The sequence below is a fragment of the Tamandua tetradactyla genome, chromosome 1 (genome assembly GCF_023851605.1).
Source record: "Tamandua tetradactyla isolate mTamTet1 chromosome 1, mTamTet1.pri, whole genome shotgun sequence".
Classification (NCBI taxonomy): Eukaryota; Metazoa; Chordata; class Mammalia; order Pilosa; family Myrmecophagidae; genus Tamandua; species Tamandua tetradactyla.
In genome coordinates, this window is record NC_135327.1 from 147027219 (window position 1) to 147041825 (window position 14607).

Genomic DNA, 14607 nt, shown 5'->3' on the forward strand with positions numbered 1-14607 from the left:
CAAGCCTGGGCCCAATGGGCTACACACAGTGAGGGCTTTGGAAGGAATTTGGAAGAAATTCTGTGGCTTAACAATGGAGGGGCAAGATACTTCAAGGAGCCACCCAAGGGGATACTAAAATGATAGGTATCATAAAAATAAGTATGAAGACTATACAGCAATAGAAGAAAATGCATATGATAAAAGGTGAATTGAAAAAAATCCATGTATTTAATTATAAGAGTACTCTCGTTATGATACAAAAAGAATAATGTATATAAAATAGGAACATACAAAATGATAATAATTAAGGAGGTAGGATTTCTTCCCCAAACTTTCTATAATGTCAGTGTAGTATAATGACACAGGGCAAAGACTCTGCAACTAGGCAGTCTTGCTCTGCTTCCTCACTCCTCACACACTAAATCTGTGGCCCAGGGCCTTAGTCTTGTCTGCAAATGGGCATAATGGTTCTGTGAAGATGAAATGATGTACTATGTAAAACACTTCAAACCCTTTCTGACACAAAGTGTTGTATAGATTTGCAATTGTTATTAGGAGACTTTAATAATGAGACGTTGGTGATTTATATAATCATTTTATATTTTTCAAGGAACTTTTTACCAGCATCTACAAGGAGAATTGCAGTGAAGCTTAGTTTAGAAGGAGGTACCCATAACGCTACTTACAGAATCAACCAGGATATGTGAATGAGCGTGGGACTGTCCTTCCAAGGTCTGAGAAAAATAGACATCTATGAAATATTGTATGTCTGGTTCTAAACAGATGGGTGTGGGAAGCAGCACAATTCTGTATTAAGAGAAGGAAACTAAAATTCAGCAACAGAAGGGCAGTGCGCCAGTCTGAAGCCATTATGTACCCCAGAAAAGCCATGTTCTTTTTCTTGATCCAATCTTGTGGGGGCAGCAATGTTTCTTTTAATCCAATTCAATATTGCCCAGTGGAAACTTTGATTGCTTTCAGTATGTGACACAACCAATTGCAGATATGACCTTTTGATTAGATGGAGATGTGACTCCACCCATTCAAAATGGGTCTTGATTAGCTTACTGGAGTCTTTTAAAAGAAGAAACATTTTGGAGAAACCACAGAAGTGACAGGGCCAACAGGGGACCCAAATCTTTGGAGATGCAGAACGTAAATTCCCCTGGGGAAGCTGTTTGAAACCAGAAGCCAAACACGCCAGTGGATGCCAGCCACATGCTTTCTCAGCCAACAGGGGTGTTCTGTACCCATTGGCCTTTCTTGAATCAATATATCTTTCTCTGGATGCCTTAGTTTAGACATTTTTATGATCTTAGAACTATAAACTTGTAACATAATAAATTCCATTTTTAAAAGTCATTCCATTTCTGGTATATTGTGTTCCAGCAGCTTTGGCAAACCAATACATACAGTTGTATAACCTAAGTGGTGATGGCATTTGGTGGCATTCCAACTGTGCAGTGAGGTGGGTTCCAGTGTTGGGCTGAGACCAGGTCTAGATCAGCACAGGTGGGTTGGCTGGACACTCAATTCACACTCAGATTCTTGGGGCTTTTCCTTAAGATTGTGCCAAATAGCAAAGCCTCAGAAACTGTTGGCTATGAGTTGCCATGACAGCTCCGGAGAAAGGATGGGACAGGTGTCCTTCATCTTACCTGCCATACTAATATCAACAGGGTCTCTGTTCTATTTTGTCATAAATCTCTGATGAGGTATAATTGATGGCCTTAAAATTAGTAGCTTTTTACCTCCTAAACTCTCAGATGCTTGAGATAATGCAAGCTGAATATTTTACTCTTATTATTCATGTAGCAATTTACTTTCCCACATTCCACGTTCAAGGTCATTTGGGGGATGCAAAAGTAACCTTCAGGATTTAGAGTCAAGAAATCTGGGTTGCAATCCTGGTTCTGCTACACACTAGTTATAAGACTTGGACAAGTCATTAAAACATTGTCTGGTGTTTCCTCCTTATCAGAGGAAGATAATAGCTACCTTTTCTAATTTGCTAGCTTCTTCTGGCTTCCTGTTTCATGAAGCTCCTGGGGAGGCATTTTCCTTCTTCATCTCCAAAGGTTGCTGGCTGGTGGACTTTGCTCCTTGTGGCTATGTCATTCTGCTCTGCTCTCTCTGAATCTCTCATTCTCCAAAATGTTTCCTCTTTTATAGGACTCCAGAAACTTATCAAGATCCACCCAAATGGGTGGAGACATGTCATCACCTAATCCAGTTTAACAACCACTATTGATTAAATCGTATCTCCAGGGAGAAGATCTGATTACAGTTTCAAACATACAGTATTGAATAGGGATTATTCTACCTTTATGAAATGGGATTTTGATTAAAACATGGCTTTTCTAGGGAACATACATCCTTTCAAACCAGCACATTCCACCCTCTTGACCCTAAAAAAAGACATGTTTTCCCCGAATACAAAATACATGCATTTCATAACAATATCACAAATCCTTAAACTATTTCAATAGCAAAACCAAATGAAATACAAAGTTAGAAACAGTACAGACTTCTATCAAAGTTAGTTACAGGCATGGTCTGTTCTTAGGCAAAGTTCTCCTCTGGCTTTGGACCTATAAAAATTCAAAACAAATTATTTGCTGCCAACATACAAAGGAGGAGCATTCTTAGGATACATATACCCATTTCTGTACAGAGGAAGGAACACAGGGGTCACAGACCTAAGCAGTTTCGAAAACCTGCAGGGCAAAGTCCATTACATTTCAAAGTCTGAAAGACATTCATCATCGGGGCTTTAGAAAGCAGCAGTCCCACCCTTTCCAAAGGACTATGCAAAGGCCTGCCTCTCTCCGAATGCAACCTTGAGGGACACTAGGGAGACCACCTTTTTTCTCGGCTCCACCCTTTGGGGAGGAGCCAACTTTGGGGCTGCACCCGGGCTCTCTGCCATCTACGGGGCACATATTCAACCCCACCATGTGGTGGTAGCCAGGCTCTCCCCAAACCCCAAGGAATGTGCTTCACCCTCTCAAGGCCTGAGGTGGCATGACTTCCACTGCAACAAGGTAGAAGGCCCATCCTCTGCGTTCAGGGTAAAATCACCCTCTTCATGGGTTTGGGTGGGTCCGTTCTCCTGGCCTGAGGCTTCTTGACTTCAGACTCCAGCCCCCATGGTTTTGCCTCTGAAGTTATTTTTCCTCCAATGTGTCCCTTCTTTGAACACCCTCAGTCCAGGCTGGTAGCAGGTCTGTTTATACAGGTCCCACAGCACTCTTGTTGGCTTTCTATGCAGTAGTCTTAGATCATGCCCATCAGACAAAAGGAGTTTCCATAAGTCCTTCCTGGTTAACCCCATCTCCAATCCTGGCTTTCTCTGAAATGGCTGACTGGTTTCACATTTGGCTAAATCTTCATGTAGGGCACTATTCCCTGGGGTCACCATTTCTAGAGGCCCAGAATTTTCCAGAACTTCAATTTCTGGTTTCTTTGTCCTTGAGAGTTCAGTTCTCAGCTTATCTCTTTCCTGTCGCATTTTACTGTAAGCTCTGAGGAGAAACCAGGCTGCACTTTCCACATTTAACTTGGCAATTTCTTCTGCTAAATATCTAAGTTTATGGCTTTTAAAATCTGCCTTCCAGCCAAAGCCACTCATCAATTTTGCCAGATTATCTGCCATGTTAAAACAAGGATCGTCTTCCTTCCAGTCTATAATAACACGTACCTCATTTCTGTCTAAGTTTCATCAGAAGTGTCTTTAGAATCCACATTTCTATCAACAATCTCTTCAAAGCATTCTAGGCCTTCTCTATCAAGCTTCTCATAACTCCTTCAGATTCTTCCCCTTATCCATTTAAAAAGCCATTCCAACATGTTTGGTATCTGCAAACTGCAGCAGCAGCACCCCATTCCCTGGTACCAAAATCTGTTCTAGTTTGCTAGCGTCTCCTGGCTTCCTGTTTCATGAAGCTCCCCAGGAGGCATTTTTTCCTTCTTCATCTCCAAAGGCTGCTGGCTGGTGGACTCTGCTTCTCGTGGCTATGTTGTTCTGCTCTGCTCTCTCTGAATCTCTCATTCTCCAAAATGTTTCCTCTTTTATAGGACTCCAGTAAACTTATCAAGACCCACCCAAATGGGTGGACACATGCCGTCACCTAATCCAGTTTAACAACCACTCTTGATTAAATTGCATCTCCAGGGAGAAGATCTGATTACGGTTTCAAACATACAGTATTGATTAGGGATTATTCTACCTTTATGAAATGGGATTTTGATTAAAACATGGCTTTTCTAGGGGACATACATCCTTTCAAACCAGCACACTACCTCATAGAGTTGTTATGAAGATATTAAATGTAAAACATAGTCTAGCACATAGTAAGCCCTCATTAAATGTTATAGTCCCCTTCAATATCCCTCTTCTCCAATTTAGTTTCCAGGTAAAAATTATTGATACATGAACAAAATTCTAAAAAACTTTCAAAGTGTAAGGTCCTAGTCATACCTGGCAGCCACTGGTAAGGCAAAAGACCGAGGCTTTAGGGTCTTGGGTGGACAGTGCCTGCTCCTTCCTGGGGAGTTAACCACGATCCGAACAGTCCAGTCAGCTGTTGACTACATAGGCAAGAAATAAGAATATGTCACTGTGACCATGCATGTTTGGTGCAACACACACATACATAATGGATAGTACATGGAACTGAATGTACATAAACTTATTTGGAAATGAGAATTTTGGAGATGAAAGAAGTCTTAGAGGGTCACTCAAGTGCAACTTTTGGTGTCTGAATTGTGATCCAGGCAGAAAGGATATTGTTTCTGGCTATAGCTACAGCTAATGGCTTGGAAAATCCCTGGCACTACTGACAGGTCTAATCTTTAATCCCTGTCTCCAAAGACTCCACATTTGTCTTTGGATCACAGAACAAAGACTGACAATTTGGAATCCTTCACAGAAGGAGATATGTACATGTGTGTGTACACACCCACACCTACACACACTAATTAACTATACTCTGGAAGCCTTATAATTCGGAAAATCTTTTAAGGCTCTCAGAGATATGTCTTCTCTATGGAAAAGTTAATATATATTTTTCTTTTTAATGGTTTTTATTTTTTTCTATCACACTCACAGGTCAAAGTTCACTGAAGTCCCTTGGCTTCCATTTGTAAGTGAGAAATAGAGAACTATCATAACAAGAGTTTCAAAATGGAGCTGCAGTTTTAGTCATATCATGCACAGTGAATTCCTGCAGAATGTGGTCCCAAAGGGTTTCAGAGGCTCTGGGATCAATCCTGGGCCATATAAAATATTTTTTCAGGGAAGATGGTCCATGTTTTTTCAGATCATCAAAAGGATGGGTATGTAAAATAAAGGTTAAGAACTAATGCTCGAGATCAAGTATTTTTAAACTTTGTTTTTTATTCTGCCTTAGATATTTCCGTAAAGGGAGGAAAGTTGTAGGATGGTAGTAGGAAGCAAGAGAAGCAGTCAGCTTTTAGTCTCTCTTTTTGTTACAGCATAAAATTCAAATGCAAATAAATACATCTTCTGCATAATCTGGGAGTCTGAATATCTATACATGTATTGATTTACTAAATCAAACTATAACTCTCAAGTGGCTAGGGTATGTGTTTAGTTTTTAAAATTGTTCTCATACATTCAATTTCCATTTCCTTTAACCTAGTAACTTAAAAATATAACACCAATTTAGCTTCTCTGTGGGGTAAAGTATGTGTGCACATAGCTCACTGTGATGCTTCAATATCTTTAGGGATCCCTTTAGTTTATAATGCTTTCCATATGTTCTACTTTTGCACATCATTTTATGATGAACCTATCTAGTAAGGCTGAAATAGAAACAGTTGGAGAACATAGTTCTATCCACTTTTTACCATTGAAGAAGTAGGAGTTAAAAGATACCTGAATTTCATAGCCAATGACGATGGTGAAGTTCATGGGAAAGGGAATGTTGTTGATGGAAAATCTCAAGCCAGCCCCAGGGAGAACCCTGGCAAATCCAGGTCCAGTCCATGTAACTGGGCTCCCAGGAACCAACTCTCGGAAAACAATGTGAACAGCAGGTATCTGGCTGGAAGTCGCTGTACCCTAAAATAGGAAAGAAATATATATGGCTGTGCCTACAGCCAAAGCCCAGAATAATTCAGAAAAAAAAGCATTTCTTGATGTGTGTATGACACATCTGAGCCCTGGATAAATTGTTCCAACCAAGATGCTGTCCAGAATCCTGCTAAGGATAATGTGTTGGAACTGCAGCTTTGGGACATCTGTTACTATATAGAAAGACTGATTTAGAGCAGTATCACTGAAAGTCATTTTAATTTTAAGCACCCCACCTGCTAATGAACTGAGAAAATTCCACATTGATGACTTTGGGTTTTCTTAGATATGACTGAGGAGTTCTGGACAAAACATCAGGGAAAGAGAATATTCCTATGCCTAAATAGCAGAGCTTGCACACTTGTGCATGACAATGAGAAAATCCACATGGATTTATTCACATATCTCTTCCATGAAAATATGAGAAATGTTCTTCTTCTGTCTGCTTGGAACATCTAAGCACAAACCCCTAACCCACACTTGATTGACTAGAATCCCTGATGTCTCTATTGGATGTTAGCCTGGGGACATCTGGACCATGTAGATAATAACTCTTTAATTGCTTTTGCATCTGCCTCTCCAAACTCACAGCCTCCACCCTAATTCTGGCTCTTGTCATTTTTTGTCTGTGTTGCTTGAAGTCTCCTGGCTATTCCTTCTGCTCTCTCCCCTGTCCAAGTCATAGTACACTACCACCCACAACACATTTCAAACTCTTCCCAACTATTAAACAGAATAGTGCCCAATTACCCCCAACTAGCTTAGGGTTCAAGTTGCTCTGCGATCTACCTCAAACTGCCCTTCATTTGATAAATGTTTATTTAGTAACAAGTAAGTGTCAATTAAGTGGATAAGGAATGCAAAGATGAAATGGACAGAACTGCTGCCACATTGAAGTTTAGAATCTTGAATTCCAGACAGAAATGCAAACAAGTAACTATACCACCACGTGCTAAGGTTTAAACACATGGAGGTATGAGTAAAGCCATCTACATGCAAAGTTTTTCAAACATTTAAAAAATACCTCAAAATTGCAGCAGACACTGCAGGGTACCCTACACCCTCATCTCCTTTACTTGGCGGGTACATCCCATCCAGCTGCTGTGTGTGTGTGTTGATGGTAACAGCTCATAGTTGTCCCCTTCTTCAGAAAACTGTTCTTCCGTAATCCCCTGTTCCCAGGGTACCTCACAGCCAATGATCATCTGATCCAAGGGTATAAAAGGGCTGGCCCTGTGTCTCATAGGGTGGGACAACCCTGATTGCAATTTATAAACATGAGATGCCCAATGGATCAATCTAAGCTTTATTATACCCAAGACCACATCATTAGTCTTCTCTTTCTGCTTTTCTATCTTGTTTGCTTCCCCATCTTTAAGAGTTTTCCTGAAGAGCACTTCCTTAATAGCAACAATCTGAGTCCCTATCTTAGGCTCTGCTTCTAGGGAACCTGAACTGAGATAGTTGGTACCAGTCTGCTACCTGAGGAGACTCTAAGATGCTACTCTGAAGGTGGATCATTTGCTATCTAGCTGGCAATGAGGACCCCAGGGTGATATATATATTGATGGTCCCTGGCCTACAGTAGCAGGGCAATTTTTAAAACAGTCACCTGTCAACTGAAAAGGATAAATGGGGAAAGGGAGGCTCCGACTTCAGTAATATTTTTGGTATTGAGAGACGTGGTGGGAAATAGTAATTATAAGGATTGGGAAATTGAGTGGGAGGCCTTAACTGAATGTCATTGATGCCTAAATGAGAGAAAATAACAGACTTAGAGCAATCAATCACCAAGGATTTACTTGGCAGCATTTAAAAAGACTCTCATATTCCTCAGATAGAAGGAAAGAAGAGCTAAAGACCAGGCATAAGGTATAATTGTAAAAGTTGCAGAACTTCAGAGAAGGATGAATCCTTAGTCTAGGTAAGTCACCTATGCCAAGCCAGGGCCCTATTGGGAAGCAGTGTGCTTCAGTTTCCTTGGCTTCTTAAGCAAAAACCATGCAATGGTTCAGCTTAAACAATGGGGATTTATTTGCTAACAGTTTTGAGGCTAAGAGAAATTCCAAATCAAGGCATCATCAAAGCAATGCTTTCTTCCTGAAGACTGGCATTCAGGGACTGGCTGCTAGTGAGCTTTGGTCCTGGGCTTCTCTGTCACATGGCAGTATACACGGCAGCCTCTCCTGGTCTCTCTGTTCTCTTCCAGGTTCTGCTGAAGTTCAGCTTCTTGCTTTCTGTGGCTTTCTCTCTCTCTGCCTGAATTTCATTTTCTTATATAGGACCCAGTAATAGGATTAAGATCCATATTGACTGAGGTGGGCTACACCTTCACTGAAGTAATCTCATCAAAAGGTCCTACTTACAATGGGTTCACACCCACATGAATGGATTAAGTTTGCGGACATGTTATTCTGGGGTATGTATAGCTCCAAATACTGTACAGTGGGACCCTGAAACATGGGTTGACACACTTGAACACCTTGAACCTCCAGAGTCTCCTTAACCATCTGCAGATACAGAAATAACATATCTGCCTGTATTGAGAAATTGAGTCCCTACCTTCCACCACCATATTTGAAGACAATGCAGAAATCTTAAGTGATGCAGATACTGTACTAGAAAATGTGTCTTCCTTGAAATCTGTCTGTTTTACCTCTCCTGACTATTTGACCAATAATTAGGGTCAAGTCTTGGCATGACCTGACTTGGAAAGTGTAGGACCTGGAAAACATGTACTAACCAGTAGCAAGTGGGAGAGATGACTTGGTGTGGAACCGGAGGGTACTGGCCGCACCAAGGAACAGAATATGAAGCTGGAGAATTTGTTGATTTTCGACCACCCATGATATAGGATTTAATATCCTGGCAAGGTCTTGGGGGGATGGGTCTCATATGTTGTTGGGATGGCTCTTGGAAGATTGGCAAAAGCCATATCCCAGAGTAAATGAAGCAGAGATGCAAGAACTACTACAGTAGGCTGTGGAGGGAGGGATAAAAGGCTCAGAGATGTTGGCATGCTAGAAGGCACCTAAGATATAAGACCAGAAACCCACATAGCTGATTTAGGGGGTCTGGAAAACATTCCATATACCAAAGCAATAAAGTGTGAACTGGTAAAAGGGACACTGGAATCAATAAGAAGCAAAATATTAGTTATTCTCTGTTGGCCAGTAGGATATACTATTACAAAACTGGGCTAATTAGTATCAATGTGGATTATCGGATCCTGAACTATCAAAGGCTGGGTAACAGCTCTTCACCCTCAAAAGCAAGGGGATATAATTATTATAATGGGCAGCAAGGTTGCAATGGGAGACAAAGTAGCCTGGCCCACAGGAATCTATGGAGATGATTAATAGAACACGGTGTTCTTAGGAGTAAGATAGATGAGCAGCCAACTAAAGTAACGCTTAACAAATATAATCAAAAGAGCTCAAATATGAATGAACAGAAGTCTGGGGTCAGCTGTCTCAGTGGGAAGGCATGATCTTTTGCTCAGTGTCCAGAATTGAGCCACTTCTCAGACCCAAGACCCACTGAGTGAGTGAGAGGGTAGGTCCTCATGAAGAAGGACTTTTCAACACCATGAAAAGTATGATTCTTTCAGTAGATCCCCAAAGAAATCTATATTATTTACTTGAGTAACTGTCTATTGGGGGAAGGGGGATACTCAGATGTTTCAAGGGCTAGTGGAAAAAGAGTCTAAATTGAAACTGATGAGGCAGTTCCAAGATGGCAGCTTAGTGAGGTAAGGAATTTAGTTCGTACCTCCAGAGCAGCTAGTAAATATCTAGGAATAGTACAGAACAACTGCTGGGGCCACACCAGTGACCAGACACACAGTGTACACAAGTCTGGACAAGTTGAACCAGCTGCAATCTTACACAGAACCATAAGTCCCCCAAGCCATGGAGTCCAGTACCCCACCCCCACAGGCTGGTTCCTGGAGGGGAAAGGAAAGAGACTACTAGCAGCTTGGGTTTAGCTCAACCAAGTTCTAATTGCAGAATTAATTAAAATATTCTGACTACTGAAAATAGGCCCCCAGCTCAGATAAACCTCAAATAAGAGTATAGGTACTAGGAGTTTTTGCTCCAGCAGAGAAGGGGCAGGGCTGACAAACAACAACAACAACAACAGCAAAACCTAGAGGTTTTTGGACTGGACAGCACAAAATACTTGAAAAGGGCTGGACTGTAAAAAAAAGGGGGGGGCACATAAAATCTGGAGATACATAGAGCAACATACCAATTTATGCTCTTGATTAACAAACCCGAGGAACGGGGGTCCTGCTCTGAAAAGGATTTTTTTTTTTGCTTTTTTTCTACTACTTAACAACTAATTATATAGAACTACAAGGCTTCTCAGGGTCCAACTGCCCCAGGCAAGGGCAGAATTAATGTTGTCTGAGAGACTAAGAGGCTGGTCAGGTGAAAGGAGTTAATTCCCTGGAGGTTGTGCCTTTCCAGGAGAGTGGTAGGGCCCAGCTCAGGTGGAATTCCCCCTCAAGGAATTCAGACCCCAGGGAATAGAAAACTAAAGCACTTAAAGCCAGTCTACAACCTCTCCTCTGTCTCAACCACACCCCCAGCAGGGAGAGTCAGATGAAGTTAAAGGCACCACATCACTTTATGCTGGTGGGAAACTGCAGGTAGACAAGCACCACATACTGGGCAGGAGAAGAAAAGCACAGAGTCTAGAGTCTTCATAGGGAAGTCTGTCAATCTGCTTGGTCTCACCCTCAGGGAAAACTGATACAGGTGACTCTTTCCTCCTATAAGGAAAACAGTCTGGTCTTGGAAAATCTGACCAGGGTCTATAATATCTAAGTAGACCCCCCTAAAAAAAAAAGGCTCCATATAGGCAGGGCAAGAAACAGAAAAACATGAACTGAAAAATTCTGATCCGTTAAACAAACCTATGCTAGAGGTCTAGAACATGCTGAACTGAATGTCAACACATAGAGAACAAAAAAGCCACCCAGCAAGAAAATCCTAGGTAAAAGAGTGAAAACAATCTCCAGAATAAACTAATTAAGGAAATTAAATGCCTAGACACCAGCAAAAAATAATGAGTCACACTAGGAAAATTGAAGATATGGCCTATCAAAGGAACAAACCAATAATTAAAATGATATACAGGAGTTGAAACAACTAATTCAGGATGTTCGAACAGACATGGAAAAATCCCATCAAAAATCAAATAAACAAGTTGAGGGAGGATATAAAGAAGGCAAAGGGTGAACAAAAAGAAGAAATTGAATGTCTGAAAAAGCAAATCACAGAACTTGTGGGAAAGGCACAGTATAAGAGATGAAAAAACCATGGAAACCTACAATATTTAGATTTGAAGAGGCAGAAGAAAGGATTAGTGAACTGGAGGATGGGACATCTGAAATCAACTTGCAAAAGAAAATACAGGGAAAAGAATGGAAAAGTATGAGCAGGGATTCAAGGAACTGAATGACAACATGAAGTGCATGAATACATGTGTTGTGGGTGTCCCAGAAGAAGAAGAGAAGAGAAAAGGAGGAGAAAGACTAATGGAGGAAATTATCACTGAAAATTTCCCATCTCTTATGAAAGACATAAAATCACAGATCCAAGAAGTACAGCATACTCCAAACAGAATAGATCCAAATAGACATACTCCAAGACACTTAGTAATCAGACTGTCAGATGTCAAAGAGAAAGAGAGAATTTTGAAAGCAGCAAGAGAAAAACAACCCATCACATACAAGGGAAACCCAATAAGACTATGGGTGGATTTCTCAGCAGAAACCATGGAGGCAAGAAGACAATGGTATGATATATTTAAGATCCTAAAAGAGAAAAACTGCTAACCAAAGAATTCTATACCCAATAAAACTGTTCTTCGAAAATGAGGGGGAAATTGAAACATTTTCAGACAAAAAAAATCACTGAGAGAATTTGTGACCAAGAGATCAGCTCTGCAAGAAATACTAAAGGGAGCACTAAAGGCAGATAGGGAAAAACAAGAGAGAGAGGCATGGAGAAGAGTGTAGAAATGAAGACTATCAGTAAAAGTAAAAAGAGAAAAATATTAGATATAACATATAAAATCCTAAAGGCACAATGGCAGAAGAAAGTACTGCCTTTACAGTAATAAAACTAAATGTTAATGGATTAAACTCCCCAATCAAAAGACATAGACTGGCAGAATGGATTAAGAAACAGGACCCATCTATATGCTGTCTACAGTAGACTCATTTTTAGACACAAGGACAAATACAGGTTGAAAGCAAAAAGTTGAGAAACAACCTGTTTCATGCAAACAACAATCAGAAAAGAGCAGGAGAAGCTATACTAAAATCTGACAAATTAGACTTCAGTGTAAAACAAGTAAAAGAGGCAGAAAAGGGCACTGTGTATTAATAAAAGGAACAATTCACAAGAAGACGTAACAATCATAAATATGTATGCACCAAGCCAGAGTGTGCCAAGACACATGAGGCAAACACTGAAAACACTGAAAAGAGAAATAGACATCTCTACCATAACAGTTGGAGACTTTAATTCCCTGCTATCATCAGTGAATAAGAATATCTAGACAGAGGAACAGTAAGGACACAGAGAATTGGAATAATACAATAAATGAACAGACATTTATAGAACATTACACCACACAATAGCAGGATACACCTTTTTCTCAAATGTTCACGGAACATTCTCAAAGAGAGACCATATGCTGGGTCACAAAGCAAGTCTCAATAAATTAAAAAAGACAAGTCACACAAAACACTTTCTCAGATTATAAAGGAATGAAGTTGGAAATCAATAACAGGCAGAGAGTCAGAAAATTCACAAACATATGGAGGCTAAATAACATACTCTTAAACAGTCAGTGGGTCAAGGAAGAAATTACAAGAGAAATCAGTAAATATCTCGAGGCAAATGAAAATGAAAACACAACATATCAAAATTTATGGGATGCAGCAAAGGCAGTGCTAAGAGGGAAATTTATTGCCCTGAATGCCTATATCAAAAAAGAAGAAAGAACAAAAATCAAGGAATTTACTGTCCACTTGGAAGAACTAGAGAAAGAACAGAAAACTAACCCCAAATCAAGCAAAAGGAAAGAAATAGTAAAGATTAGAGCATGTTCTAAGTTTGCTAACTGTCAGAATGCAACACACCAGAGACAGATTGACTTTTAATAAAAAGGGATTTATTTCACTATTCTTCAGAGGAAAGGCAGCTAACTTTCAACTGAGATTTTTTCTTATGTGGGAAGGCACAGGATGATCTCTGCTGGTCTTTTGTTCAGGCCTCTAGGTTCCAACAACTTTCCCTGGGGTGATTTCTTTCTGCATCTCCAAAGGTCTGGGCTGAGCTACGAGTGCTGAGATGAGGTATGCTGAGCTGCTTTGGCTGTGCTATGTTGAGCTCTCCCATTTCAGTACCAGCCAATTAAATCAAACATCATTCATTGCAGCAGGCATGCCTCCTAGCTGACTGCATATATAATCAGCAACAGATGAGGTTCACATGCCATTGGCTCATGTCCACAGCAATAGAACTAGGCACCTTCACATAGCCAAGTTGACACCTGAATATAACTACCACAGAGCAGAAATAAATGAAATAGAAAACAATAGAGAAAATCAACAAAAACCAGAAGTTGGTTCTTTGAGAAAATCAATAAAATTGATGGACCCTTAGCAAGGTTGACAAAAAGAGAGGATGCAGATAAATAAAATCAGAAATGGAAGAGGGGACATAATCACTGACGCCATAGAAACAAAGGAGGTAATGAGAGGATACTATGAGCCAGTTTATGCTAATAAATTAGACAACATAAATGAAATGGACAACTTCCTAGAAGGGCATGAACAACCATCATTGACTCAAGAAGAAACAGATGACCTCAACAAACCAATCACAAGTAAAGGAATTGAATCAGTCATCAAAAAGCTCCCCCAAAAGTCCAGGACCATATGGCTTGACATGAGAATGCTACCAAGCATTCAAGAAAGAATTAGTACCAATCCTGCTCAAATTCTTCAGAAAAATTGAAGAGGAGGGAAGGCTATCTAACTCATTCTCTGAAGCCAACATCACCCTCATATCAAAGCAGACAAAGATACTAGAAGAAAAGAAAATTACAAACCAATGTCTCTAGTGAATACGGATGCAAAAATCCTCAACAAAATTCTTACAAATCAAATCAAATTAAGCACATTAAAAAAAATTATACACCATGACCAAATGGGATTTATTCCAGGTATGTAAAGATGGTTCAACATAAGAAAATCAATTAATGTAACACAACATATCAACAAATCAAAGCAAAAAAACTCACATGATCAATCATCTTGATTGAAGCAGAAAAGGCATTTGACAAAACTCAACATTCTTTCTCTATGAAAACACTTCAAAAGGTAGGAATAAAAGGGAACTTCTTCAACATGATAAAGGGAATATATTAAAAACCTACAGCTAACATCATCCTCAATGGGGAAAGACTGAAAGCTTTCCCTTTAAGATCAGGAACAAGACAAAGAT

The 14607-nt window shown here is 40.1% G+C and overlaps 1 protein-coding gene across 3 annotated transcripts in view; it reads right to left on the reverse strand.

The window, feature by feature from the left end:
* The window catches only part of LAMB4 (laminin subunit beta 4), a 151018-nt gene that overhangs the window by 50844 nt on the left and 85567 nt on the right, over positions 1-14607 (reverse strand). For all 3 annotated transcript variants that reach the window (XM_077166424.1, XM_077166516.1, XM_077166603.1), the window contains 3 exons: positions 5882-6067; positions 4463-4572; positions 669-789 (listed from right to left, as the gene is read on the reverse strand). In XM_077166424.1, the coding sequence (XP_077022539.1) occupies positions 669-789; positions 4463-4572; positions 5882-6067 (417 nt within the window). The remainder of the gene's footprint in view (positions 1-668; positions 790-4462; positions 4573-5881; positions 6068-14607) is intronic.